Genomic DNA, 26,070 nt, shown 5'->3' with positions numbered 1-26,070 from the left:
CCGCTTCATATTCGCTCTAGACAAAGTTGTTAATGGTGAGTACTCTGGCCGTCGCACTAAGCACCAGGTCTGCCAGAGGGCAGTTGGGGGCGAGCAGGCCTCGTGGGGAGGGAAGCCGGGGGCGCGCAGTCCCGCAGGGGGGAGCAGTTGAGCGTGAGAATTACTGTCCTGGTGAGCTCGGTGTTCAGTCTGCCCGGGGGGGGGGGGACATTTGGGGGCAAGCAGGCCGGCGGCGGGGGCAGTTGGGGGCGAGCAGGCCAGCAGGCAGAGTGGTTAGGGGCAATCAGGCAGGCAGGCAGGTGAGCAGTTAGGAGCCAGCAGTCCCGGATTGCGAGAAGGATGTCCGACTGCCGGTTTAGGCCCGATCCCTGTAAACGGCAGCAGGACATCCTTTGAGGGGTCCCAGATTGGAGAGGGTGCAGGCCGGGCTGAGGGACACACACACACACACATCCTTCCCCCTCCCTCCCCCCGCACGAATTTCGTGCACTGGGCCACTAGTACAGTATAATCATTTTGGGAAAGATTTGGCAGTTTCTTTTAAAATTAAACATACACCTACCCTACGACTCCACCATTCCACTCTGAGTTATTAACCCAAGATACTATGTGAAAAGTATATTCACAAAAAACTTGAAAAATAAAAGTTCATTGAAGCTTTTTTCATAATAATGAAAACTGAAAGAAACCCAGGTGTCCTTCAGTGGGAAAATCAATAAACAAACTGTGGTATATTCACATAATAGAATACCACCTCAGCAATGAAACAGAACAAAATATTGATACAAGCAACAACATGCTCAAAAACATGTGCAGTGAAAGAAGTTAGACACAAAAGAGTGTACAATATAAGAATCCATTTATATAAAATTCTAAAATAGGTAAAATTAATCTATGTAGTAAGATAAATACTGCTTTGGGCAATCAGAACAAAAACTGATTAAAATGGGCATAAGGGGACTTTCTGGGGTGATGATAACATTTTATATCTTGAAAGGAATCTGGATTATAGAAATGTATATATCTGTTAAAAGTCAACCAAAGTATATTGTATACACAGTTTAGAAAAAAAGAATAAACAAATACCATTAATGATATACAAGTTGAAGTATTTAAAGAAAAGTGTACTTTGAATTACAACTCCCAAATGGATGATTAATGGACCAATAGAAGAATGATAAGTGAATAAATGTATGATAAAATCAGGATAGCAAAACATTAAGCCCAAGGTTATTAGATGTTCATAATGAGACATGAAGAAAAAAAGGTGTGTGGGTGTGTGTGTGAGGGAGAAGTTGACAGTAGGCAAACTCATATGCAATTTTATAAGTTTTACTTAATAGGTATCCTGTTCTGTAAGAATATCACATGCCAGATATCTGATGCAAATAACATCTATTTTAATAATTAAAATTCTTCAGGGTATTTAAGAGTAACTTCACAAAGAAAGAACTTAACTGCTATGAGGTCAACAATAATACCTATACCTGAATTAAGAGGTAAAAACTTTTGTGCTAACTATACACTGAAAATCGAATGGCACATTCAAAATATAATATACACGCCAAACCTAAGTTGCACTGGTTGGACGTATTCCTTGCGAAACCTTTTAAGGTCTACACTAATTGGTTGTTCGCCTTTCTCTGCTGCCAATTTATCTGCTTCAGTAGGTTCTGGCTCTGGAATTTCAAATCTAAGAAGAAAAGCAAAATGAGAGAAATTTTTCAATGTTTATACATAAATGAAAAGGATTTCAAATACAGCAGTAAAAATATTTTAACTAAGCAACCTCCTTTTCTACTATTTATGTGAAAAGTACAATTACTGATAAATTTTCCTTAAAGCATTACATACTACAAAAAATTGCCCTTTGGCTATACAGTACTAAGGTTTTATAGTCTTACTTCTATAAAAAAGTTTAATAACTAGTATTTATCAACATAGAAAAGATCAATGGAAAAGATTCAAGCAAATAATCTGTAAGGAGTATAACCTCTTTAATATCCATAATATTTATTTTTTAAATGCAAGTAGATATAACTTTCCTTAAATAAATGAATATAAATCCTAAGAGAGGGTCCAAACTGAATTTTAAACTGTAAAGAACATACCTAAATGAATAAAGTAAAAAGCAAAGTTAAAAAAAATAAAAACTGCCCACAAGAAATACAGCTAAAATATGTCTAACATGTATGCTTTCTTAATTTTGGACATGGAAATACAACCAAGTATATCTTCACAGTTCATTACAGTGACTCAGTCTGGTAAACTTTGTTTCATAGAAAAACAATGATAGAGGTCAAGATAAAATTCTGGCATTAAGTTTTTAAATGTGAAACAAAAATTATTTTAGAGTCCAGATGCTACATTTAACCTTTAAAGCATTTAAAATGCCACTAATTGTACTCAGTAAAAGATAAAAAGTCATCTAAAACTTACTTTTAAAAATTAATTGCAATAAGAAAATGTTAATTTTTAGGTCTAATAATGATATTTTGATTATGTTTTTAATAAGAGTACTTATCTTTTAGAAATACAACTGGGAATATTTACAGGTGAAATACACTGTCTAGAATTTACTGCAAAAGACAGTTGCCCCTTGGAATTCCAGAGGATTGGTTCCAAGACCCCAGCAGATACAAAATCCACTGTTGCTAAAGTCCCTTAGCCCTCCGTATTCTCAGATATGGAGATAAGGATAATGAACCCATAGAAACAGAGGCTGACTGTAATCCTGGGATCAGGATGTTGAAACGGTAGGAAAATAGGGGACACATGAGTTGATAATTTCTGCAGTTGGATGACTAATACATGAGGTTATTTTATTTTCCTATTTACCCTTGTGCACATTTTGAAATATTTCATATTAAAAAGTTTGTTTTAAAAGTAAAAAAGTCTCTTTTAAGAAAACATTGTTTTATTGTACAGAAAACAATTTATTTTTATTTTATTTTTTTTAAAATATATTTTATTGATTTTTTACAGAGAGGAATGGAGAGGGATAGAGAGTTAGAAACATCGATGAGAGAGAAACATCGATCAGCTGCCTCCTGCACATCCCCCACTGGGGATGTGCCCGCAACCCAGGTACATGCCCTTGACCGGAATCGAACGTGGGACCTTTCAGTCCACAGGCCGATGCTCTATCCACCGAGCCAAAACGGCTTTGGCCAGAAAACAATTTAATTAAGATACATAGTTTTATCCTCTAAAATGGGTCTTTCTGATTACCACTATAAACATTGCTAAGCTTTGAAAAGACCTCTATTATAAACAGGGATTTCAGTTTAAGCACACTGTTTAAAGTGAACAGAAATACTGCTAATTTTATGCCAAATAAATTATATTAAAAACTACTTGAGTAGATACTAGGTACCCAGAATTTTATAAGATAAAAAACAGTTTAGTTTTTACAAAATGTAAATATAAGTGAAATAAAAATTTTTCTTACCGTTCAATCAGTAAGCTTAGCAATTCCTGTGGTTTACAAAATGAACGATATGTAGTAAGAAAAGTACGAACAAAATTGGGATCTGAAAAAATAGAGCATAAAACAGGTTGCATGTTCAATTTATTCAGCATATTTTGGAGGTCTTATTTCCTTTTTCCTTTTATCCTGGCTTTTCCCACTGTGGCTCTTTCTGCCAATCACAGTATTTCTTGAGAAATGAGGATTGTTTTCAAATTCAAGGTTTATGGATATACAATTTTTATGAATATTTAATTATCAGTGAAGTTAATACTATATTTTAGAGACATTTAATTAGTTACTTATTCCTTTTGATTCTGCAGTATTCTTTTCATATTTTAGAGGTATTTTTTTTTCAGGCCTCAAGCCTTTTGAACATTTTTTAAAAGCTTTTAGCTCCTTTGGCCTAGATCCATGGTCGGCAAACTGCGGCTCGCGAGCCACATGCGGCTCTCTGGCCCCTTGAGTGTGGCTCTTCCTAAGCCTTAGGAGTACCCTAATTAAGTTAATAACAATGTACCTACCTATATAGTTTAAGTTTAAAAAATTTGGCTCTCAAAAGAAATTTCAATCATTGTACTGTATATATTTGGCTCTGTTGACTAATGAGTTTGCCGACCACTGGCCTAGATAATCACTTGTAATGAGTTTCACATACCTGCATACATATGATATGTTAATCTTTCAATTAACTTCACCACTGTTCCTCCTTTAATAATGGGGATTCCACTTCTACTTTGCAAGTTGTCTTCAAAAACAATGTTTTCCTCAGAGTCTTTTACCACAAAACGATAAACTTCAGGACTTGGTAATCTCAGTGGTTGCTCATTTTCTTCTTTCAATAATACTGAATCTAGCATTCGATCTAGAGTACTACGATAATGAAGAGAAATAAGTGCTGCCATCCAATTATTTTTCTCTTCAGCAGACTTAGCAGAAAATATTATGCTGTTTTCATCTTTGGATACTAATTCAAAAGCATGTCTGTACTCAGAAGTATCTTCTTTATCACATATTTGTATTTTTCTCATGACAAATTTTTCTTTTAATCTATATTCTGCACTACTGTAACCTGGAAGGCGTGACTGGCTGTGATTGGGTTTGCAGCTAATCATTAAGCCATCAAAAAGAAAAATATGCCGTTCATGTTTAGCACCAATTCTTGTCAATGGACCTTCCATAATGAATTCATTACAACACTGTCCAATATCTTTGCCTTCCCATCCATCTATGTTTTTCTGAATTTCATTCATTTTTTTAATAGCCAGGTGCTTGCTTCTTAATTGACGATTATAAAAAGGGCAAACAGGATCCCTAAAAAAAATACCAAGACAAAGTTAGCTTATTCAATGACTAAGCAACCATAATTGCTTTAAGTGTAAACTACCTCAGATCAAGTGACAAAAATACTAAACAATCAAACACTAGATTTTGCACACAGCATTTATTTTCTTCTACTAACTTTGCCACTACAAGCCTCAATTTCATTATTGTGAAAGAGAAGTACCAGAGGCTCTATATTTCATTCCTACTGCCCAAATGAATTAAAATTAAATAATCCTATTTCTTATATAAATTATATAAAATTTATCAACTATGTCTTTTAAAGTTTTTACACATATCTTAACAATATTAGAATGCCAATTTAAAAAGACTACAAGACCAAAATAAAAATGTAAAACCAAAGTATAATTTTCAAGAATGCAACTATCACTATAAATAACACTTCTTGAGAAAAATAGGCATCAGATGTAAGTGAAGTATGCAGAAGCATTCATATTTTTAACAGTTTGGAATTACCCAGGTCGGCGTCGAGGTGAATACTGCTTGTAAATTCGGTCCATACTACCTTGGAGATTCATGAGAGCAGTAATCGCTTGGTTCAAACATTCTCTATCTTCTTGTTCTTCGCTACGAGCTTTCAATTGCTAGGAAAACCCAAAAAGAAAAATTAAACCTACATTGTTCAATAGTTTCCCTTTCTCATAATTAGAGGAAGCAGCAATATTATAACTCTAAATGAAGTTTAAATGCACTTAATAAAAACCGCTATGATTTTATATAATTATGTATACTTCTGATCCCTCAAATCAGTCCTCTTTCTACATATGTGTATACAATACAAATATATAAAGTCCTATTACCAAAGCAATCAGGAAAAAAAAATAAACTGTGATAACCATTTGGACATTTTCTAGATATATAAAAATAGCTCAAAACATGAAACTTAAAAGTGAATTTCATTTGTTAATAATTATGAATAGAGAAAATAAGAAACACAAATTATTTCATATCTATCTACTTATATAAAAACCGTGGGTGGTGTTCATCATGACCAGAACCGCCATGACCAAGCGGAAGGAAGTCAGTCCTGCAGGGGTTGTCTTGGAAACGGCTGTGCCCTCCCCTCAGCTGTTTCCCAGAGCTGTTTCCTGTAAGGGCGGGGTTTGAGGCAGGAACCCGCCCTGGGAGCGTGGAGGCATATCTTTCTAAAGTGTGCTGCGCTAGCACGGGGTGAACCTGAGTGGGGTGGCTGAAAGGCTTAGAAAAGACAGACAAGAGAATGAAAGCCGGGTCTCGGTAAGACAGCGACCATGCCCACAGCCATGCCTTTATTTTATAGCAGATGCTACGAGGCAAAGTAAGGGCGTGACCAAGATGTTTACAACATTCTCCTGGGTTTCAATCCTACTCAACTACATGCACCTGAACTCTATCAAGCCTACATCACTCAGGCACGTGGGGCCACGTGTTCGGACCATAGGTTCAAGCTTACAACTACAGCTGTTGGCTATAATTGTGCTGGGAGGGCCCTGCCCACCAAGCTGGGACTTGCACGTGGCAATGAGAGGACTGTGCCCTCTCATCAGTCCAAGGCTTGAACCTGTCCAAAACACTGTAGTGGCTCCCCACAATAAAGTTTTAATTCTGTTTCTTTGTTACTAATGTTGTGGCCCCACCCCATAACAAAGAAACAATTTCCGGAGGATGAGGCCCAGGAATCAGGATTTAAAAAAAAATTCCAAGGTGATTCTAATGTGCAGCCAAGGTTGAGAACCACTGCTATAGATAATATTAAAAATATATCTAAACGTGCAATCCTTTGTCCAAAAAATGAGCATGTTCAAAAATTAAATGAAGAAAATTTGGATATCCGGTCAAGGGCATGTACCTGGGTTGCGGGCACATCCCCAGTAGATGTGCAGGAGGCGGCTGATCGATGTTTCTCTCTCATCGATGTTTCTAACTCTCTATCTCTCTCCCTTCCTCTCTGTAAAAAATCAATAAAATATATATATTTAAAAAAAAAAAATAAAAAAAAATAAAAATATATCTAAACGTGCAATCCTTTGTCCAAAAAATGAGCATGTTCAAAAATTAAATGAAGAAAATTTGGATATACTCGATGGAGATTTTCACACATATTTGAGTGATGATTCCATTGATTTCACAGATGATGCTGAAAAGGAAAATTTTCCCATCGAATTTCTTAATAGTATTACTCCTTTGGGAATGCCGTGTCATAAATTAAAATTGAAAGTGGGTGCATTCATCATGCTATTGAGAAATCTCAATAGTAAATGGGGTCTTTGTAATGGTACCAGATTTATTATCAAAAGATTATGACCTAACATTATCAAAGCTGAAGTATCAACAGGATCTGCAGAGGGAGAGGTTGTTCTGATTCCAAGAATTAATTTGTCCCCATCTGACACTGGCCTCCCATTTAAATTCATTTGACAACGGTTTCCCGTGATGCCAGCATTTGTGACTATTAATAAATCACAAGGACAAACTCTAGACAAAGTAGGCATATTCCTACCTGAACCCGTTTTTGCACATGGTCAGTTGTATGTTGCTTTCTCTCGAGTTTGAAGAGTATGTGATGTTACAGTTAAAGTTCTAAGTACTTCATCACAAGGGAAATTAGTCAAGCACTCTGAAAGTGTTTTCACTCTAAATGTGGTGTACAGGGTGATATTAGAATAAGTTTAATCGATTTATCAGTCATTGTTTGCATCACTGTTGTTTTTATATCATGTTTTTGTTGTTTTCATATGTTTTTGTCGTTTTTATATCATGCCTCTGTTGTTGTTATATCCTTTTGTTACTATTTATTAATAAATTTATATATTATTTTCATATACATTTCACTAATTTCCTTTCAGCTCTCACACTTCTATTATAGAGAAAGGGCAAATAGCAATATTAAAATATCTCCGCTAATTAATTCCCTTTTAAAAAAATATATTTTATTGATTTTTTACAGAGAGGAAGGGAGAGGGATAGAGAGTTAGAAACATCGATGAGAGAGAAACACCGATCAGATGCCTCCTGCACACTCCCCACTGGGGATGTGCCCACAACCAAGGTACATGCCCTTGACCGGAACTGAACCTGGGACCCTTGAGTCCACATGCCAATGCTCTATCCACTGAGCCAAACTAGTTAGGGCAATTAATTCCCTTTTAATGTGCACAAATTTCGTGCACCGGGCTACTAGTCCTATATAATAAAGAGCTAATATGCTAATTAGACCAAACAGCAGAACGACCGTCCGGATGACCTTCCAGATGAAGCTGGGGGTTCGAGGGCTGGCCGAGGCAGCTGGGCTGTGAGGGCCGAGCCCCTTGCATGAATTTCGTGCATCGGGCCTCTATCTTATATAATAAAAGCCTAAACGACCATTACAACGGAACAACCAGAAAGACTGGTCACTATGATGCGCACTGACCACCAGAAGGCAGACATTCAATGCAGGAGCTGCCCCCTGGTGGTCAGTACATTTCCACAGGCGGAGCGCCGCTTAGCCAGCTGGTGGCAGCGCTAAGGAGCAGTGAGTCGAGCAGTAAGGAGCATCGAGCAGGCGGGTGGTAAGGAGTGAGGGGTCCCAGACTGCGAGAGGGATGTCCGCCTGCCAGCTTAGGAATCGGGCCTAAGCCAGCAGGCGTACATACCACAAGGGGTCCTGGACTGTAAGAGGGCGCAGGCCAGGCTGAGGGTCCCCCCCCCCCCCACACACACACATAGTGCACAAATTTCATGCACTGGGCCTCTAGTCTTTATATATAAAAGACCTAAGTGACCGTTTGACCGGTAGCTATGACGCACACTGACCACCAGGGGGCAGACGCTCAACACACAGGCATGGAAACATGGAACAAACTGATGAATCTCAGAGGGGAAGGAAGAGATTAACCAAAGATCTTATATGAATACTAGAGGCCCGGTGCATGGATTCGTGCACCGGTGGGGTCCCTTGGCCTGGCCTGTGGGGATCAGGCCAAAACTGGCAGTACGACATCCCCCGAGGGGTCCCAGATTGCGAGAGGGTGCAGGCCAGGCCAAGAGACCCCAACGGTGCATGGGCCTCTAGTTTGTGATAATATCCTTTCAGTTCCTTGCTGAGGAAAAGGAACCATAGCTGAATGGTTCTGAGATTGTTTTTGGAATATGCGGAAAATTCAAATGTATCAACAATTACTCTCAAATAGTATCATTCCTTTTTATTCCTTTAGTATTTCAGTGGTATGTCTTAGAACAAAAATATTCTATCACAATATAATGACCAACTTCTGGAAATTTAACACTGGTAAAGGTCTATTATCTAATACCCACCACATGTCCAGTTTTGTCAATGTCCTAATCCTGTATGTTAGGGTAACTTCCCCCCAATATAGGACCTAGTTAGTGCTGCACTTAGCTGTCATGTTGCTACTGTCTTTTTAAATCTGCAACAGTTCCTCGGCATTTGTCTTTCATGGCCTCCCTGAATAAATAACACACACACACACACACACACATCTATAAAAGCCCTATATATCCAACACCCATATTAATTTTTTTTCTAACTTTCCTAGATAGAGTTAGTTACTCCTGCTTCAGTGGTCCCATAGTACCACTTACATTAGGTACTTACATTGTAACTAGAGGCCTGGTGCACAACAACCGTGCACTGGGGGGGGGGGGGGGGGGGAGGGAAGGGAGGGGCCCTTCAGCCTGGCCTGCACCTTCTTGCAGTCCGAGACCCCACTCCTTACTGCCCACCTGCAGCGGAGGTGCGAGAGTCTCCTGCCACCGCTGCTGTGCTCACCTGCCGCTTCTGGCTGAGCGGTGCTCCCCCTGTGGGAGCACACTGACCACCTGGGGGCAGCTCCTACATTAAGCATCTGCCCCCTGGTGGTCAGTGCACGTCATAGCAACTGGTCATTCTGTCATTCGATCTATTTGCATATTAGGGTTTTATTATATAGGATTCTTTGTTGGATGGTCATCTTCTTCACTAAACCATGACATCCTTAAACATGGGGATATGTTTTGCTCATTTTTTGTAGTATCTGCAAATGGTAGGTACTCAATAAGGTAATTAGAATGAATGACTACTGTATAAATACTTATAATTTTAATGTTTAGACAAATGACAACCATGAACATTTACTGAGCTCTTATTCTATGCATGTTCTTTTATGCATTAGCTTATTTAATCTTTGTCACAACTCTGTAAGGTAGGTATTATTATTATACACGTTACAAATGATGAAACTGAAGCACAGAGCAGTTAAGTAATTCATCTAAGACGAGTAGGAGAGTCTGTATTCAAACCTGGGAACAAAATTCAGGGCCCATTTCTGCCATTACTATACTGCTTCTCTACAATGACACCAGATACAATTATGCAAAGTACTGGTATATGCCTAAGCCTGGTGACCAGGAGTTGAAAGGGATTCCTTCCATGTTAAAAACAAACTGAATAATTAACAGTTTAAAAAATAAAATGAAGTTAAGTGTGCTTTGGAAAAGAGGTCAAAGAGATTAATGCCCTTGCAATATGTGCTTAAATTAAGTTAATAAAGTGGAAGTGAACTTTTATTAATTTGTAATATGAACTTGGCTGAAGAATATACTCCTTGTTTAACTTGACAATCATTATTCTCCTTAGTTATCTATAAATATATCTTGTCCAAGATTTTGCATTTCATGTAAGTTTTTTCTTAACTCTATAAGACTTCACTTAAATACTTAGCATGTTTCTCTTGAATTCTCAAAAAATGTTATATCTACTATAGATATCTGTGTGCCTAAAGCAAGGGAAATTTTAATAAGATAATTTTTCTGTAATTCATTGTGGATATATATGTGATCAATTCTTTGTTTTGTAACAATAAACTTCTCTCTAGGTTTTCATAAAAATAGAATTTAAGTAATTTGGTAGGAAATTCAACTCATTTGTATATTACTTTTCTTTGTGTCTTAAAAAATGCATTATCTTTCTTCAGATGTCTTTGAGTGATGTGTCAGTACTGAAAAAGTAAATATTATGTAGTAAAATAATCTTCATAATCTTTTTCAACAGCCAGAACATTTCCTTTAATAACATTATCTCAAGCTCTTGATTTTATGAATACACTTACTCAAATATACATACACAGGAACACAAAGACAGTGACAAAGCAAATATTACCTGTTAACAATCAGTAAATCTAGGTGAAGGGAGCTCACACTATACTATTTTTGTAACTTTTCTCTATGTTTTTCAAAGTAAAAGGTAAAAGAGTACTACCTAAAAATTCAATTATCTCATATTTGAAATACTGGCTTATCTTTCCCAATGAACCTCATTGAAGTTATTAGTACTAGGTTTTCCTGTTAAGCTTTAAACTAAAGTAGGATAGATTAAGTTCTCTTGAGAGGAGAATTTTTATTCTTTCCATTACTAAATTTCCAAAGAATGACCAGAGAGTTAGAGAGCAAAAGAATGTTATTTGTCTTTGGAATAAATCAATTCTGAAATGAGAGAGTAGATGTGTTCTTAATAACAGAAGGATAAACATAAATGTTTCCTCAGAATATAAGAAGTATATTATAAAGTTACTTATAAATCAAGAAATAGTTTTTTTTCTTTTTCCTCTTACATAAAAATGTATATGTTAAGAAAAAAATCTAAAATTTATCTGAGAAAAAATAGAAAATGAAAGTAGTTCATGATTAACCCCAAAGATGTTCAAATGAAAAGAACAAAAAGAATATATTATCTATAAAATACACTTATTGATTTAATAAGAATAATCCAATAATGTACTCTAAAATAATTTCAGGCAATCTATAAATGATGTCCTATCAGTTTTCATTATAGTTGTTTTTCTATTTTCTTATCATAAAACTGATTCTGGGAAGTAAAGCTTGAATAATATTTAAATGCTACGTCAACACATAAATCTTCCTTGCTATGTGTCTGAAGCAGATATTTCAAATTAAAACTGCTCCGGATTATATTTACTATTCCCAAAGAAATGTGAAAGCCTTAAGTCACACTGGTCCAGCCATTTTTTTATGGTTATCATCCAAAATGTGCATAACATGAAATGAAATTTCTTTTGGATGAGAACTTGAACCCAAACAATATCACAAAAAGGCAAACTACAGAACAGGAGAAAATATTTAGAAATGATATATATGATAAGGTATTAATATCTAAAATATGTAAAGAACTCCTAAAACAAAATAAAAATATAAACAACCCATTAAAAAGTGGGCAAAGGACTTGAAATAAACATTTCTCCAAAGAAGATATACAAATAACCAATAAGCACATAAAAATATGCTCACTATCACTAATATTTAGAGAAATGCAAATCAAAACTATAATAAAATACCACTCCATACACATTAGGATGGCTACTATCAGAAAATAAAAACACAGAAAATAAGTGTTGGCAGGGATGTAGAGAAATTGGCACCCTGTACATTGTTGGTGGAGATGTAAAATGGTATAGCTGCTATGGAATATGGTACAATGTTTCCTCAAAAAATTAAAAACTATAATTACCAGATGATTTAGCAATTTCACTTCTGGGTATATATCCAAAAGAATTGAAAGCAAAGTCTTGAGGAAATATTTGTATATCCATATTCATAGCAGCGTTATTTACAACAGCCAAGAAGTAGAAGCAACCCAAGTATAAAATGACACTGGTTGCATAACAAAAAAATAAACACCACTGAACTGAACACTTAAAAGAGGTAAGATAGTAAGTTTCATGTTATGTAGTTTTATCACAATTAAAAATAAATAAAATGCTATATAAAACCAATAGTATCATAGTCAGAACAGATATAAAAATAAAGTAACTTTTCATCTGTTCATGTGATAATTCACTTAGCCTGTGTCTAGAACAGTGATGGCGAACCAATGACACGCGTGTCAGAGGTGAAACGCGAACTCATTTTTTTGGTTGATTTTTCTTTGTTAAATGGCATTTAAATATATAAAATAAATATGAAAAATATAAGTCTTTGTTTTAGTATGGTTGCAAATTTTAGTATGGTTGCAAATATCAAAAAATTTCTATATGTGACACGGCACCAGAGTTAAGTTAGGGTTTTTCAAAATGCTGAAAAGGTTCGCCATCACTGGTCTAGAATTAGTCCTTATTTCAGTGTTTTTCAAACTGCATGTTATAATCCATTAATAATCCATTAATGCATCACAATTATTTTTTTTTTTAAATGGAAGAGAGTATGTCAGAGTACACTGCATAAAACTTTGTGTGTGTGTGTGTGTGTGTATACAGTCATAATGTTAAATGTAGTTCTTACTATGGATCATTCCCACTGTATAACATACAGGGTGATTCCCACAGGACAATAAATGCCAGAAATAAGTGGGCCACTTTCTAGAATATCTAGGCCCTCTGGATCCCACTAATTAAGTATATGCTTACCAAGAATCAGTAAATGTTCCGAAATATGTTGATGCCAGTTGTGCTTATGCTATAATTATGTAATTTGATTACACATTTTATAAGTCAAAGAAGTATGAATGTGTATATATATATATACACACACACACACACACACATATATATATATATATATATATATATATATATATATAATATTTATGTGAAAACTCAAATAATTTTAAAGGCAAGTCCCTTTAAAAAGGTATAGGGACAACGAATGTAAAAGATTTGGAAGAATTATAAAAACATAGATTTCTGCACTAAGATTGCTTTACAAGCACCTTCAAATTCATGTTTCATCTAAAAGAAAAGGGAAATAGAAATCATAAAAGATAATTTTTGTGACTTAAGTCAGATAGATTCATATTCAAAGAAAATATTTTAACCTAAGTCAACAGATTAAGCATATCCTTCCTATGTAATAAAAGCCTAATATGCAAATTGTCCCCTCAACCAAGAGTTCGATGGGGAGTTCGACTGGGAGTTCAACCAGGGGGCGGAGCTGGCCGGCCAACCTCCTGCGGCTCCTCCCTCCAGCAGGCCCTGCCCAATCAGCCCCGATTGGGGTGGGCTGGCCGGACCCCACCTGTGCATGAATTCATGTACCAGGCCTCTAGTAAATATATAAGTATATATAAGATTTCATTTTATGATTCTTTGCTTTATTTTAACTAACTAACCAATTACTAGTTCCAATCACAATAGCTAAGAACACTTGGAGTCCAGTGATTAATTGGCGGTAAATGTAGATACGGCCTCAGGATGAGTAAGGCCATCATAGTTAATATCCTGACCTTAGGTACAGATCTCAGGGACTTTAAAAACTAAACATACAGATGAGAAAAAAACCAAAAAAACCCACCTTCAATTACTTCAATTATAGAGTCAAACCAGCATTTTTAAATGTTGGCCAATGTTAGAAGGCAATTATAACACTAATGATAGGATTTCCAATTAGACATGAGCATTACCTAAAATGTTTTAGGACTCTAAATACACATCTGGAGCTGCCAATGTATTATTCATATGAAGCCTATAATCTTTCTTTTATGAGTTCTTTATGGATCCATTAGTCTCCATGTAGATACACACAATCAAGTGGCTCATCTATTTGTGCACAAAAGCTAGTGAGCTCCAGCATCACACATTATGGGTTATAAGATTCCATAAAAAAGAATTCTTGAGGTAGGCATTCATTAGAAATCATCAAATTAATACCTTGCCTAGATGCTTATAAAATATAGAGTTATTCTGGTTTTTATTTTAATATTATTACTAATGAGTTAGATAAAGTCTGAACAGGGTCTTTTAAGCCAACAACCTGGTATCCTGAAGGAGAGGTACAAAATGCTGAAGCAGAAAGATTCCTTACTTACAAAAGAGCAATAAAAAATGTCGGGAAGAAAATTTTACTGAGCAAGATATGGTGAAATTACAATTGAAAAGGGAAATAATCTCAAAGTAGGCAAAAGTCCTTAGATGTTAACTGTAGTTAATAAAGAACAGTAGCTAGTAGGTAGAGAAATAAAAATGGAGAGTCTAAAAAAAAATCTCCATCTCTCCATATGCCCTTTTGGTGTCTTAAATATCAAGAGAAAGTGCAAATGGAACCTGGAGTGGAAAAAAAGAGCACTCAAATTCTGATGCCTGTCCAAAGGCAGCAGACTCTCTTTTATAACAGGCAGTAGTGCTGTAAGGCTCAAAGAATGAATAATAGAGGGAAATCACCCATCACTCATCAGTGAAACTATAACCCTTAGAATAAATATAGAGTACATTCAGGTTAATTAATGCATAGCAACAAGAACAAATAGAAACGTGGAATACAAAGACAAACCACATAAGATACTCAAAATGGCGAAAGACTTAACTCCACAAAAGGTTATCCAAGAGACCAATAAACATACTATACACACATTCACTAATAATCAAAGAAGTACAGATTAAAACTATCAGAGACTATTATAAATACAGATGACAGAAATTTTAAAGTATGAAAATATGCATAAAGAAAGATATCTCATGCATTCTGGAAGGAGTGTAAACTGTACAACCCACTTTGAAAAGCTGCTTGGCATTATCGATTAAATCTGAAAACATGCACACCCTAAAACCAAGCAATTCCATTCCTAAGTATATATGCTAGAGAAATAAAATGCATGCACACGTTACCAAGATATAAATAAGAGAATGTCCATAGCAAGTGTTATCAGTAATAGCAAAACAACCAGAAAAGAATAAACAAATCATGGTTTTTTCAAACTGGAAGAAAACTAAACTATAACAACATATAAGAACATCAATAAATATAACTTTGAGAGGAGATATAACATAGAAAATAATATACTGATCTAATAATAATTTGACCAATTTACATAAAATTCAGAAACAGGCTGTATATATATATATGTGCGCTTTCTCTCTCTCTCTCTCTCTCTCTCTCTCTCTCTCTCTATATATATATATATATATATAGTATTAGTGATATATACATATGTGTTTAAACTGGAATCAAAAGCAAGGAAGTAACTGCCATTAAAGTTAGGGTAGAGGTTTAGCTTTGGGGTGTTTACACATTATATTTATTTATTATGTAACACACTTATGTTTATGTTTTATTACATACTTTTCTGAGAAGTATGTAATGTACCATAATAAAGTTTATATTGCTTATTAGAACGTTTAAGAATACAATATATTTTTATGTTTATTGATCTTTAAAAAGAGTTCAAGTTTTACCATAATTCTTTTTTAAATGTTGCTTGGGTCCTAGCTAAAAAAGGAAGAATACTACACTGCATGAAAAAATATGTCAACTTCAGAAGTATTTTTCTTAATAAGTTAAAGCAAGATGAAAATTTAGAACAGTGTTATGTATAAAAGTTATTATTTATTTAAAACAAAAGTTAAGCCCATCCGGTGTGGCTCAGCAGTTGAGCGTGGACCTATAAACCAGGAGGTCACAGTTCAATTCCCAGTCAGGGCATATGCCCAGGGAGCAGGCTCAATCCCCCGTAGGGGGGTGTGCAGGAGGCAACCAATCAATAATGTTTCTCTCATCATTAATGTTTCTATTTCTCTCTCCTCCCTTCCTCTCTGAATTTAATAAAAATATATTTTAAAAAATATTAAATATAAGTTAAAACATTGTTGCTGTCTGCCTCCAAAAATTAATTTTAAAAAGTAAACTCTTGCCCAGCCAGTGTAGCTCAGTTGGTTGAGTGTTGACCCATGAACCAAGATGTCACTGGTTCGATTTCCAGTCAGGGCACATGCCTGGGTTTCAGGCTTGGTCCCCAGTAGAGGTTGTGCAGGAGGCAACCAATCAATAATGTTTCTCTCGTCAATGATGTTTCTATCTTTCTCTCCCTCGCCCTTTTTCTCTCTCTAAAAAAAATCAATAAAAACATTAACTTAAGAAAAAAGTAAACTTTTTTTTTATAACATTAGTACTTTGAGAGTCTATATTATGAAATGACAGATGAAGATACATTTTCCTATCTCTATCCACATGGAAATGACATGAAGATAAGTAAGAAATGCAAGCTTTTCTTCATGTTCTGTAATAAGAAGTAAACATTTAAGATAATTTATTTTTATGAATAAAAAGTATTTTAAAATAATCTGATCAGATTTAAAAAACTAGTTTTTAAGCCTCATAAATGCCAGTACTTTTGGTTCAGAAAGCTTTCATCTTACCTTTAATAATTCAAAATAGTGCCAACAGTGATACACAGGCACTAGCATAAGACGTGGAAGGACATAACGAACTGCCTCTCTAAAACCATCAGCAATGGACTGCAAAGCAAAAAGATATAATATTATACCGCTGATATCAAGGATATATAACAGCAGTGCCGAACAGAAATACCTTTTGAAATTACAAGAAACAGACTTAACAAAACTATAATGAAAAACATGTTCTTTATTAAAATTGAAGAGCTGTCGATTAAGTTTTTTTCGCCTTTTTACTCCTTAAAGTTGTTAAATACTTAAATTTCTTCATCTCTTACATGGCTAAAATAACTTTCACTATAGTCCTCTCAGCTTTTCTTTAAAAAATTGGGGCTCCACATACTCTACAGGAATTTTGAAAAGTGATGAACTTTTTCTCACATTTTTATGTCACCATTTGAAATGCTTTAAATTTAAGTAGTTACAAAGGATATTTTGGGGGGGGGTGTTATATATATATTGTAAATATGATTTTAATACATTTCACCAAACAATGATTTAAAAAATTTCAGATTTAGCTCATTTAATTTATTAAAAATGTCTTTCATATCACTTAATTGACAGAGCCAATCTTCACTGTCAAAAAAAAACCAGTCAGATCAGACTCTTTTTCTGCAAAAACTCTGACTTCATTCTTAAATTCAAATACACATGTTAATGTCAAAGTCTTAAGTATGGGAAGTATCTAGAAGAACCGAACACCCAGGTATGGGAACTTTAACTTTACAAAAGTCTCCATCTTCTTTCTCCCACTGTCCAATGAATGGTGAAGTAAAATAAAAGTTAAACCACTGCTGCTGTCTGCCTCCAAAAATTAACTTTAAAAAGTACACTCTTGCCCACCCAGTGTAGCTCAGTTGGTTTTTTAAAAAGTTAATATTCACCCTGCTACATCCATCTCACTTCTTAATTCTTAGATATATATGACAAGACATAGGTAGACATGACATGCCATTTCAACTACCAAGAGTTTTAACAATCAAAGTTCTCTTGGAATCTTTGCTTTGTACTCAATGAACTTGTGACATTGTGATTTATAAGATATCTCATCTACATCACAGTTCCAGGCTCCCCAAACCCTAGGAATTTTCAAAGTTTAGAGAGTGAAAAAAAGTGCAAAAAGGTACCTTTTGTTATGTTAATGATGACTTTTAGACTAGGGCTGGTTGCCAGGAGAACCAACCAACCCTGTGATTAGAGGTCTGGAATTTTCAGCCCCACTCCCAGGCCTGATTTAGGGGAGGGAAGAGGGGCTAGAGATTGAGTTCAATTTCCAGTGGCCACTAACATTGTCAATCTAGACTACCTAATGAAGCCTCCATATAAATCCAGGAAGGGAGTTCATTGGTCTTTTTGGAGAACTTACATGTTGGGGAACCAGAATGTTTCCATGTGCCACTATGCTGAGGCCCCAAGCTCCATGGGGACAAGCTTTTTTGTTGGGAACCTCATCCCATGTTGTCTGTTCATCTGGCTGATGCCTCATACCCCTTAATATCATTTTCCTTTTATATACTTTCATAATAAACCAGTAATCTAGTAAGTAAAATGTTTCTCTGAGCCAATTTAGCAAATTGAACCTAAGGAGGGAGTCATTGGAACCCCAATATAGCCAGTTGGTCAGATAAAGCAAGGGTTACATATATCTCAGTTTTAAAAACTAATAGTCTGGCCTGGCTAGTGTGGCTCAGTGATTGAGCATCTATCTATGAACCAGGAGGTCACCGTTCGATTCCTGGTTGGGGCACATGCCTGGGTTGCGGGCTCAATCCCCAGTGTGGGGTTTGCAGGAGGCAGCCAATCAATGATTCTCTCTCATCATTGATGTTTCTATCTTTCTCTCCCTCCCCCTTCCTCTCTGAAATCAATAACAACATGTATTTTTTAAAAGAAAACTAATAGTCTGTAGAATACATGATTTTCTAAAATATATAAGAGATTTAAAAGTCAGTCATGTTGGTTTTAAATATCATTATGCATGATTTATTTAAATTGGTATTTCTCTTCAGATAAATACAGACAGTAATATATAATATGAAGAAAGAATCTCGTATGTTGCCTTTAAAAGATATCCTCATAGATAAACACTCCCATAATTCTCACATATTAATTGAAATTAAATTGTAATTTGTTCAATAGACTTGGCAACTATTAGTTGGGCCAAAGCTCATATTTTTAAGGTGTGCTATACAAATTCTAAAAATTTATTTATTTATATTCTTTATTATTGAAATTATTACATATGTCCTCTTTTCCCCTGTTGTCCTCTCCCAGCCTGTCCCCACACCCCACTCCCGCCTGTGTCCATGGGTTATGCTTATATGCATACAAGTTCTTTGGTTGATCCCTTCTTCCCCCCCAACTCCTCCCCCCACCTAAAAAATTTTTTTAAATGAAGCATTACTTTGGCTTTTTAAAGTTTATACAGTACAAGTGAGTTTGACCTGCAAAGGGGTTTTACCTAACTCTTTCAACTTCACTGAATATCTGGGGCACAGTGGGGCGGGATGAGCGGGAGCGGCAAGGCACCTGGCCTGAGTTCAGGCTCCTCCCCAGCCGCCTGCTGCTTCACGCACTACTATATCCCTTGGGGGATGTCAGACTGCAGGTTTTGGCCCGATGCGGGGATCCCTGAGTGGTCCTGGATTGCGAGAGGGCACAGGCCAGGCTGAGGGACCCCACTGGTGCATGAATCCGTGCTCCGGGCCTTTAGTATGTATGTATATACATGTGTGTGTGTATGTATCACATAGACACAGACAACAGTGTAGTGACAGCCAGAGAGAAAGGGAGGTGGGGAGTGGATTGATGTGGGCAAAGGGGGAGAAATAAGGATGGGAAGGGACTTTGCTTGGAGTGATAGGCACAGGATGCAGTATGCAGATAATATTTTATTGAGTTGTACACTTGAAACCTGTATGGTTTTATGAACCAATGTCACCCCAATAAATTTAATGAAAAAAAAAACAAATATGAAGTCACGAGCATATAGGCAGTAGCTAAAGCAAAGGGTATAAATAAAGTCACTCAAGAAGAGCATTAGAGGGACAGAAAATCAGAGGTTGACCATGGAGCCTGCAATTAAGGAGACTGAGAAGAAGAAATCAGAGAAGATGAAAATTAGGAGAAAGTATCATGGGAGCCAAAAGGACAAGAGGAGGACTCACAAATATTACAGACATAAATATGAAATAAAAATATCCACTTGGTTTCATGGTTAAGTTGATTGTCAAGGCAGTTTTTATTGTTATACCCTGATTAAGACACAAGTGGTAGAAGTTTAATGAAAAATGGTAAAAAGTAATATGAAGATAATTGGCTACAAAGGGGGAAAAAACAAAAAAAGAACATGACAAGGTTTATTGCTTGTTTTAAGAAAATAAAGATTTGACCATATTAATATGCGAAGGGAGAAGAGCCTGTCTAGATCAGGAAGTTTCTACAGCAATAAGTAGTCAAGGATCATCAAAGCCAACATAACCTTCGTTTAGTGTTAAAAAGTAAAAATATAAATTTTGTCTCCACTTACTTTCACTTTATCTAACTGTATTACTGAACCAATTAATGTGTATACTTCCCATTAATATATTTATCTCCTTAAATTATAGGCCTGATAGAGAAATCGGTATGAGTACACATCAGGATATTCTCCACTCCTGATGACTTCAGTTCTATCTTGTTGAAAATAAGAACCTGAAATAGCTCTCCATAATCATCTCTATATCCAGATCTAGAATTTGCCAGATCAGTATGTGTGATGGCATTCTTTAAAAGATTTCTATATTAAAAACAGATTAGTTTTTTCAATCTAAAATAGGGTTAAAATGAACAGATTTTGAAAGATTGGTGACAATTTTCCTCAGTTGCTTTGTGAAAGATCCTAGAATTACAAATATTTAGAATGAATTGGTAAAATAGTTCTTTAGTTGCTTTACTTTAAAAAATGACTTTAAATTTACCTGAAAGTGTAGAGCCACTGCAGGTCTGGCCATCAACTCACTGAAATGTTCATTAAATTTTGGTGAAAGAATGTCCTGGGATAATGTTTCATAAGGATCAAATGCTTGCTCCTATTTTTTAAAAAAGAAAATGTGTTAGGTTTAAAAGATCATCTTTTCTATTAATATGGCACAGATTATTTAATGGCAAATTTTTTAGAACTCTTTGCCATCTACTTTGGAGGGGCAAACAGTAACTATGGCTGTAACTGAGAATTTTTTAAAAATGTAAACAATGACCTTGAGACCTTGAGCTATTGATCACAGGAAGCTACTAGTCTTAAAATAGGTCACTGACTTTGTGTTCACAAGTATCAAACTATTAAAATGCTTATGCACATTACCCCCAATAAGTAAAAAGTGTATCTATTAGTAAAAGAAGGCTGGGATTTGAAATTTCAGTTAGTCTTGCCTACGTTGAAGTAAGTTTATACTTAGGATACTTTCAAAGAAAGCAAAAAGTGATACCGCTCTTTGATGGTACTGTTCTTTTGGATAAAGATTAGAAAAAGAAAGCAAAGACTAATATACAGTAAAATAACAAGACAGAAACTACACATATTTTGTCCAATGTTTATATTTAAATTCCTACTATTTGATAATAATCAATATCTCCAATGTTTAGTTAAAACTAAGAGGTTTGTTTCATTTCTGTATTTAAAAAAATATAGCATGTTTTTCAGAAATAACAAGTATTGGCAAGAATGTAGAGAAATTGAAACCCTCATCTATTGCCAGTGGTAATGTAAAATGGTATAGCCCCTATAGAAAATATTTTTGGCAGTTCCTCAGAGAACTAAACAAAGAATTACCATATGACCCAGCAATTCTACTCCTAGGTATGTACCCCAAAGAACTGAAAACAGTGACTCAAACAGATACTTGTGTAACAATGTAATTGCAGCATTATTCACAATAGCCAAAAGGCAGAAAAAAAACCACAAGTGTTCATCAACAAATAAATGGATAAACAAAACATGATATATACATACAATGCTCAACCATAGAAAGAAATGGAGTTCTGATACATGCAATGACATGGATGAACCTTGAAAACATTAAGTAAAATAAGCAGACACAAAAAACAAATATTGTATGATTCTAGTTATATCAAATATCTAGAATCAGCAAATTCATAGAGACAGAAAGTAGATTAGAAATTACCCATGGTTGGAGGGTGGGAAAAAGAGGGAGTTGTTGCTTAATGAGTAGAGTTTCTGTTTAGGGTGGTAAAAAAGTTTTGGAAATAGATAATGGTAATGGTTGTATAATATTGTGCATTTAATTAACGACACTGAATTGTATACTTAAAAGTGGTTAAAATGGCAAATTTTTTAATATATATTTTACAACAAAACAAAAATGCCTGGCTGGCGTGGCTCAGTGGTTGAGTGTCAACCTGTGAACCAGGAGGTCACGGTTCGATTCCAGGTGAGGGCACATGCCCAGGTTGCAGGCTCATCCCGTGTGGGGCTGCAGGAGGCAGCCAATCAATGATTCCCTCTCATCACTGATGTTTCTAATCTCGCTCTCTCTCCCTCTCCCTTCCTCTCTGAAATCAATAAAAAAATATTTTTGTAAAAATTAGAAAATTGTTTTTGAATCATAGTATCTTTAAGAGTATAGCAGGCAAGCAAACTACAAATTAATATGCCAAGTTATCACAATATAAAAACTTTCTAATAAAAAGCAAAGCTGAATATTTTGGTTAGGCATCAGTAACTGAATATTTTCAATACTATATTTCATTGTATATAAAATAGATGTATAAAAGTGACCTATATTTTCAGAAAAATTTAAATAAAAATTAGAAAATTTACATGAACTCTAAAGATGTACTTTGAAAATCCTGTTTTCCAAAAGAAATTAAAAAGAAATGGCCAATGAGTATGACAAGATGTTCAACATCATTAGTTAAAAAAAACACACAACAACAGTGAGATGCTGGAGTTTCTTTTACCACTAGACTGGCAAAATGGCATAATCTCAGAGTTAGTGGAGGTGTGGGGAAAAAAGCCTGCATATACTAGAATTTATTTGGAAGTAAATTTGGCAAAATGTTTCAAAGTTCTAAAAACATGCCAAGTCTTTAGTACTACAATTCCTCTTCTACGAATATATTCTAAAACAATTATTAGACTATGAAGTCACAGTATGAATATGTTTGTTGCAGTATTATTTACAATAACAAAAATGGAAACAACATACATGCCTAATGATAATAGATAGTTAAAATGTTATGGTGTCTCCATAACAACGTGGTCCTATTCGGACTTTAAAAATTGGGCTGAAGTAATTTTATTAACCTGGAAAACAATTGTGATATATTCATCGAAAAAAATAAAGCAGGTAATAAGAGAGTAAGATCCTATTTTTGTAAGTACACATATGTATGTGTGTGTAGAAAATACTGTATGCTATAAGGATAACTTCTGCATGTTGCAAAACGAAGTGATTTTTATTTTATTTATATTTACCTCTTTGTGATTATTTTTACAGTAAATTACATTACTTTTATAATAATTTAGGACAACAAAATGATTTTCACTTTGGAAACAAAATTAAAATACAAACTTCCTTTTCAAATTTTGGAAATTAAGACTAAAATTCACAAAAGCTAAACAGCTCTGGTCAATAAAGTTTCTTTTACTTAAAATGCATTTGCCATTAAAAAAACTTAAAACTTACTATTTTATCAACTTTCACTATAAGTATTATCATACACACACTATCAAGTGTCATTATAAATAGAGCGTAACTGTACGTTGCTATTGGTTAAATTTTAAGTATTTTTTATAATAGCTGGTAGTGTCTTCTAATTTTTACCAAAAAAAATCTTACTAAATTTCTTAATAACAGCATTTAAGATTTAAATGAGAATAAAGTAGTTTTATAAACTTACTTCTGCCAAATCTTCAAAACAGCTGCCAGCTAAGGGGTGAGGACTGCTCTCATCAGTCATTTCAACTGTGTCTTCAATCAAACCTAAAAGTTTTATTGTCAACTCATGTATATCTGATATGTTACTGAAAATCTTTTCAATGTCCTGAAAAAATAAAAAAGGTCAAGATGCGAGGTTGAGAATTTTGTTTAAAAGTTGTTAAAGTAATATAAATATTAAGGGTGTAGCTTACCCAATCACTTACTAATATATTCCAAGACATATAATATATTCTAAAACATAGCAAAAGTCAATAACAAATAAGAAAGGGAAATTAAAGCCTTTTGGATTACACATAATAAATTTATTGGAAAATATAGATTTTGGAATAGTTTTTATAAAATTTATTTATTTATTTATTTATTGCTTAAAGTATTACAAAGGGTATTACATATGTGTCCCTTTTTTTCCCCCCCCGCCCCTTGACAATCCCCTGGCCTCCCCCACCCCCCAGTGTCTTATGTCCATTGGTTATGCTTATATGCATGCATACAAGTCCTTCGGTTGATCTCTAACCCCCCTCCCTCCTGCCCCCCAACCCTCCCCGGCCTTCCTGCTGCAGTTTGACAATCTGTTTGAGGCAGTTCTGCCTCTGTATCTATTATTGTTCAAAAGTTTATAATGGTCTCTATTATCCATGAATGAGTGAGATCATATGGTATTTTTCCTTCATTGACTGGCTTATTTCACTTAGCATAATGCTCTCCAGTTCCATCCATGCCGTTGCAAATGGTAAGAGTTCCTTCTTTTTTACAGCAGCATAGTATTCCATTGTGTAGATGTACCACAGTTTTCTAAACCATTCATCTACTGATGGGCACTTAGGCTGTTTCCAGATCTTAGCTATGGTGAATTGTGCTGCTATGAACATATGGGTGCATATATCCTTTCTGATTGGTGTTTCTGGTTTCTTGGGATATATTCCTAGAAGTGGGATCACAGGGTCAAATGGGAGTTCCATTTTTAGTTATTTGAGGAAACTCCATACTGTCTTCCATAGTGGCTGCACCAGTCTGCATTCCCACCAGCAGTGCATGAGTGTTCCTTTTTCTCCACATCCTCTCCAGCACTTGTCGTTTGTTGATTTGTTGATGACAGCCAGTCTGACAGGTGTGAGATGGTACCTCATTGTTGTTTTGATTTGCATCTCTCGGATGATTAGTGACTTTGAGCATGTTTTCATATGTCTCTTGGTTTTTTGAATGTCCTCTTTTGAAAGGCGTCTATTTAGGTCCTTTGCCCATTTTTTGACTGGATTGTTTATCTTCCTTTTGTTAAGTTGTATGAGTTCCCTATAAATTTTGGAGATTAGGCCCTTATCAGATATAACATTGGCAAATATGTTTTCCCACCTAGTGGGTTTTCTCATTGTTTTGTTGATGGTTTCTTTTGCTGTGCAGAAGCTTTTTATTTTGATGTAGTCCCATTTGTTCATTTTCTCTTTAGTTTCAAGTGCCCTAGGAGCTGTATCAGTGAAGAAATTGCTTTGGCATATGTCTGAGATTTTGTTGCCTTTGGATTCTTCTAGAATTTTTATGGTTTCCTGTCGTACATTTAAGTCCTTTATCCATTTTGAGTTTATTTTTGTGTATGGTGTAAGTTGGAGGTCTAGTTTCATTTTCTTGCATATATCTGTCCAATTTTCCCAACACCACTTATTGAAGAGACTATCTTGGCTCCATTGAATGTTCTTTCCTCCTTTGTCAAATATTAATTGAGCATATGGGTTCGGGCCGATTTCTGGGTTCTCTATTCTATTCCATTGATCTATATGCCTATTCTTGTGCCAGTACCAGGCAGTTTTGTGAACAGTGGCTTTCTAATACATCTTGATATCTGGTATTGAGATCCCACCTACTTTCTTCTTTCTCAGGATTGCTGCAGCTATTCGGGGCCTTTTTTTATTCCAAATGAATTTTTGGAGAGTTCGTTCTAGATCTGTGAAGTATGCCGTTGGTATTTTAATGGGAAGTGCATTGAATTTGTAGATTGCTTTGGGTAGTATGGGCATTTTAATGATGTTGATTCTACCAATCCATGAACACGGTATGTTCTTCCATCTGTTTATGTCTTCCTCTATCTCTTTTTTCAACGTCCTGTAGTTTTCTGAGTAGAGGTCTTTTACCTCTTTAGTTACCGTTTCATTCCTAGGTATCTTAATTTTTTTTGGTGGGATGGTAAATG

The 26,070-nt window shown here is 35.2% G+C and overlaps 1 protein-coding gene across 9 annotated transcripts in view; it reads right to left on the bottom strand.

The window, feature by feature from the left end:
* The window catches only part of SOS2 (SOS Ras/Rho guanine nucleotide exchange factor 2), a 67,220-nt gene that overhangs the window by 26,243 nt on the left and 14,907 nt on the right, over positions 1-26,070 (bottom strand). For 7 of the 9 annotated variants that reach the window (XM_023763864.1, XM_023763865.1, XM_023763871.1 and 4 more), the window contains 7 exons: positions 23,848-23,991; positions 20,907-21,017; positions 16,912-17,010; positions 5,270-5,397; positions 4,128-4,783; positions 3,452-3,533; positions 1,571-1,693 (listed from right to left, as the gene is read on the bottom strand). In XM_023763864.1, coding sequence (XP_023619632.1) covers positions 1,571-1,693; positions 3,452-3,533; positions 4,128-4,783; positions 5,270-5,397; positions 16,912-17,010; positions 20,907-21,017; positions 23,848-23,991 — 1,343 coding nt within the window. The remainder of the gene's footprint in view (positions 1-1,570; positions 1,694-3,451; positions 3,534-4,127; positions 4,784-5,269; positions 5,398-16,911; positions 17,011-20,906; positions 21,018-23,847; positions 23,992-26,070) is intronic. The other 2 variants (XM_023763866.1, XM_023763867.1) reach the window with 2 other exon arrangements.

Source organism: Myotis lucifugus, unplaced genomic scaffold (assembly GCF_000147115.1).
Source record: "Myotis lucifugus unplaced genomic scaffold, Myoluc2.0 scaffold_304, whole genome shotgun sequence".
Lineage (NCBI taxonomy): Eukaryota > Metazoa > Chordata > Mammalia > Chiroptera > Vespertilionidae > Myotis > Myotis lucifugus.
Note: the sequence above shows the minus strand (reverse complement) of the source record. Positions and strands in the feature narration are given on the sequence as shown.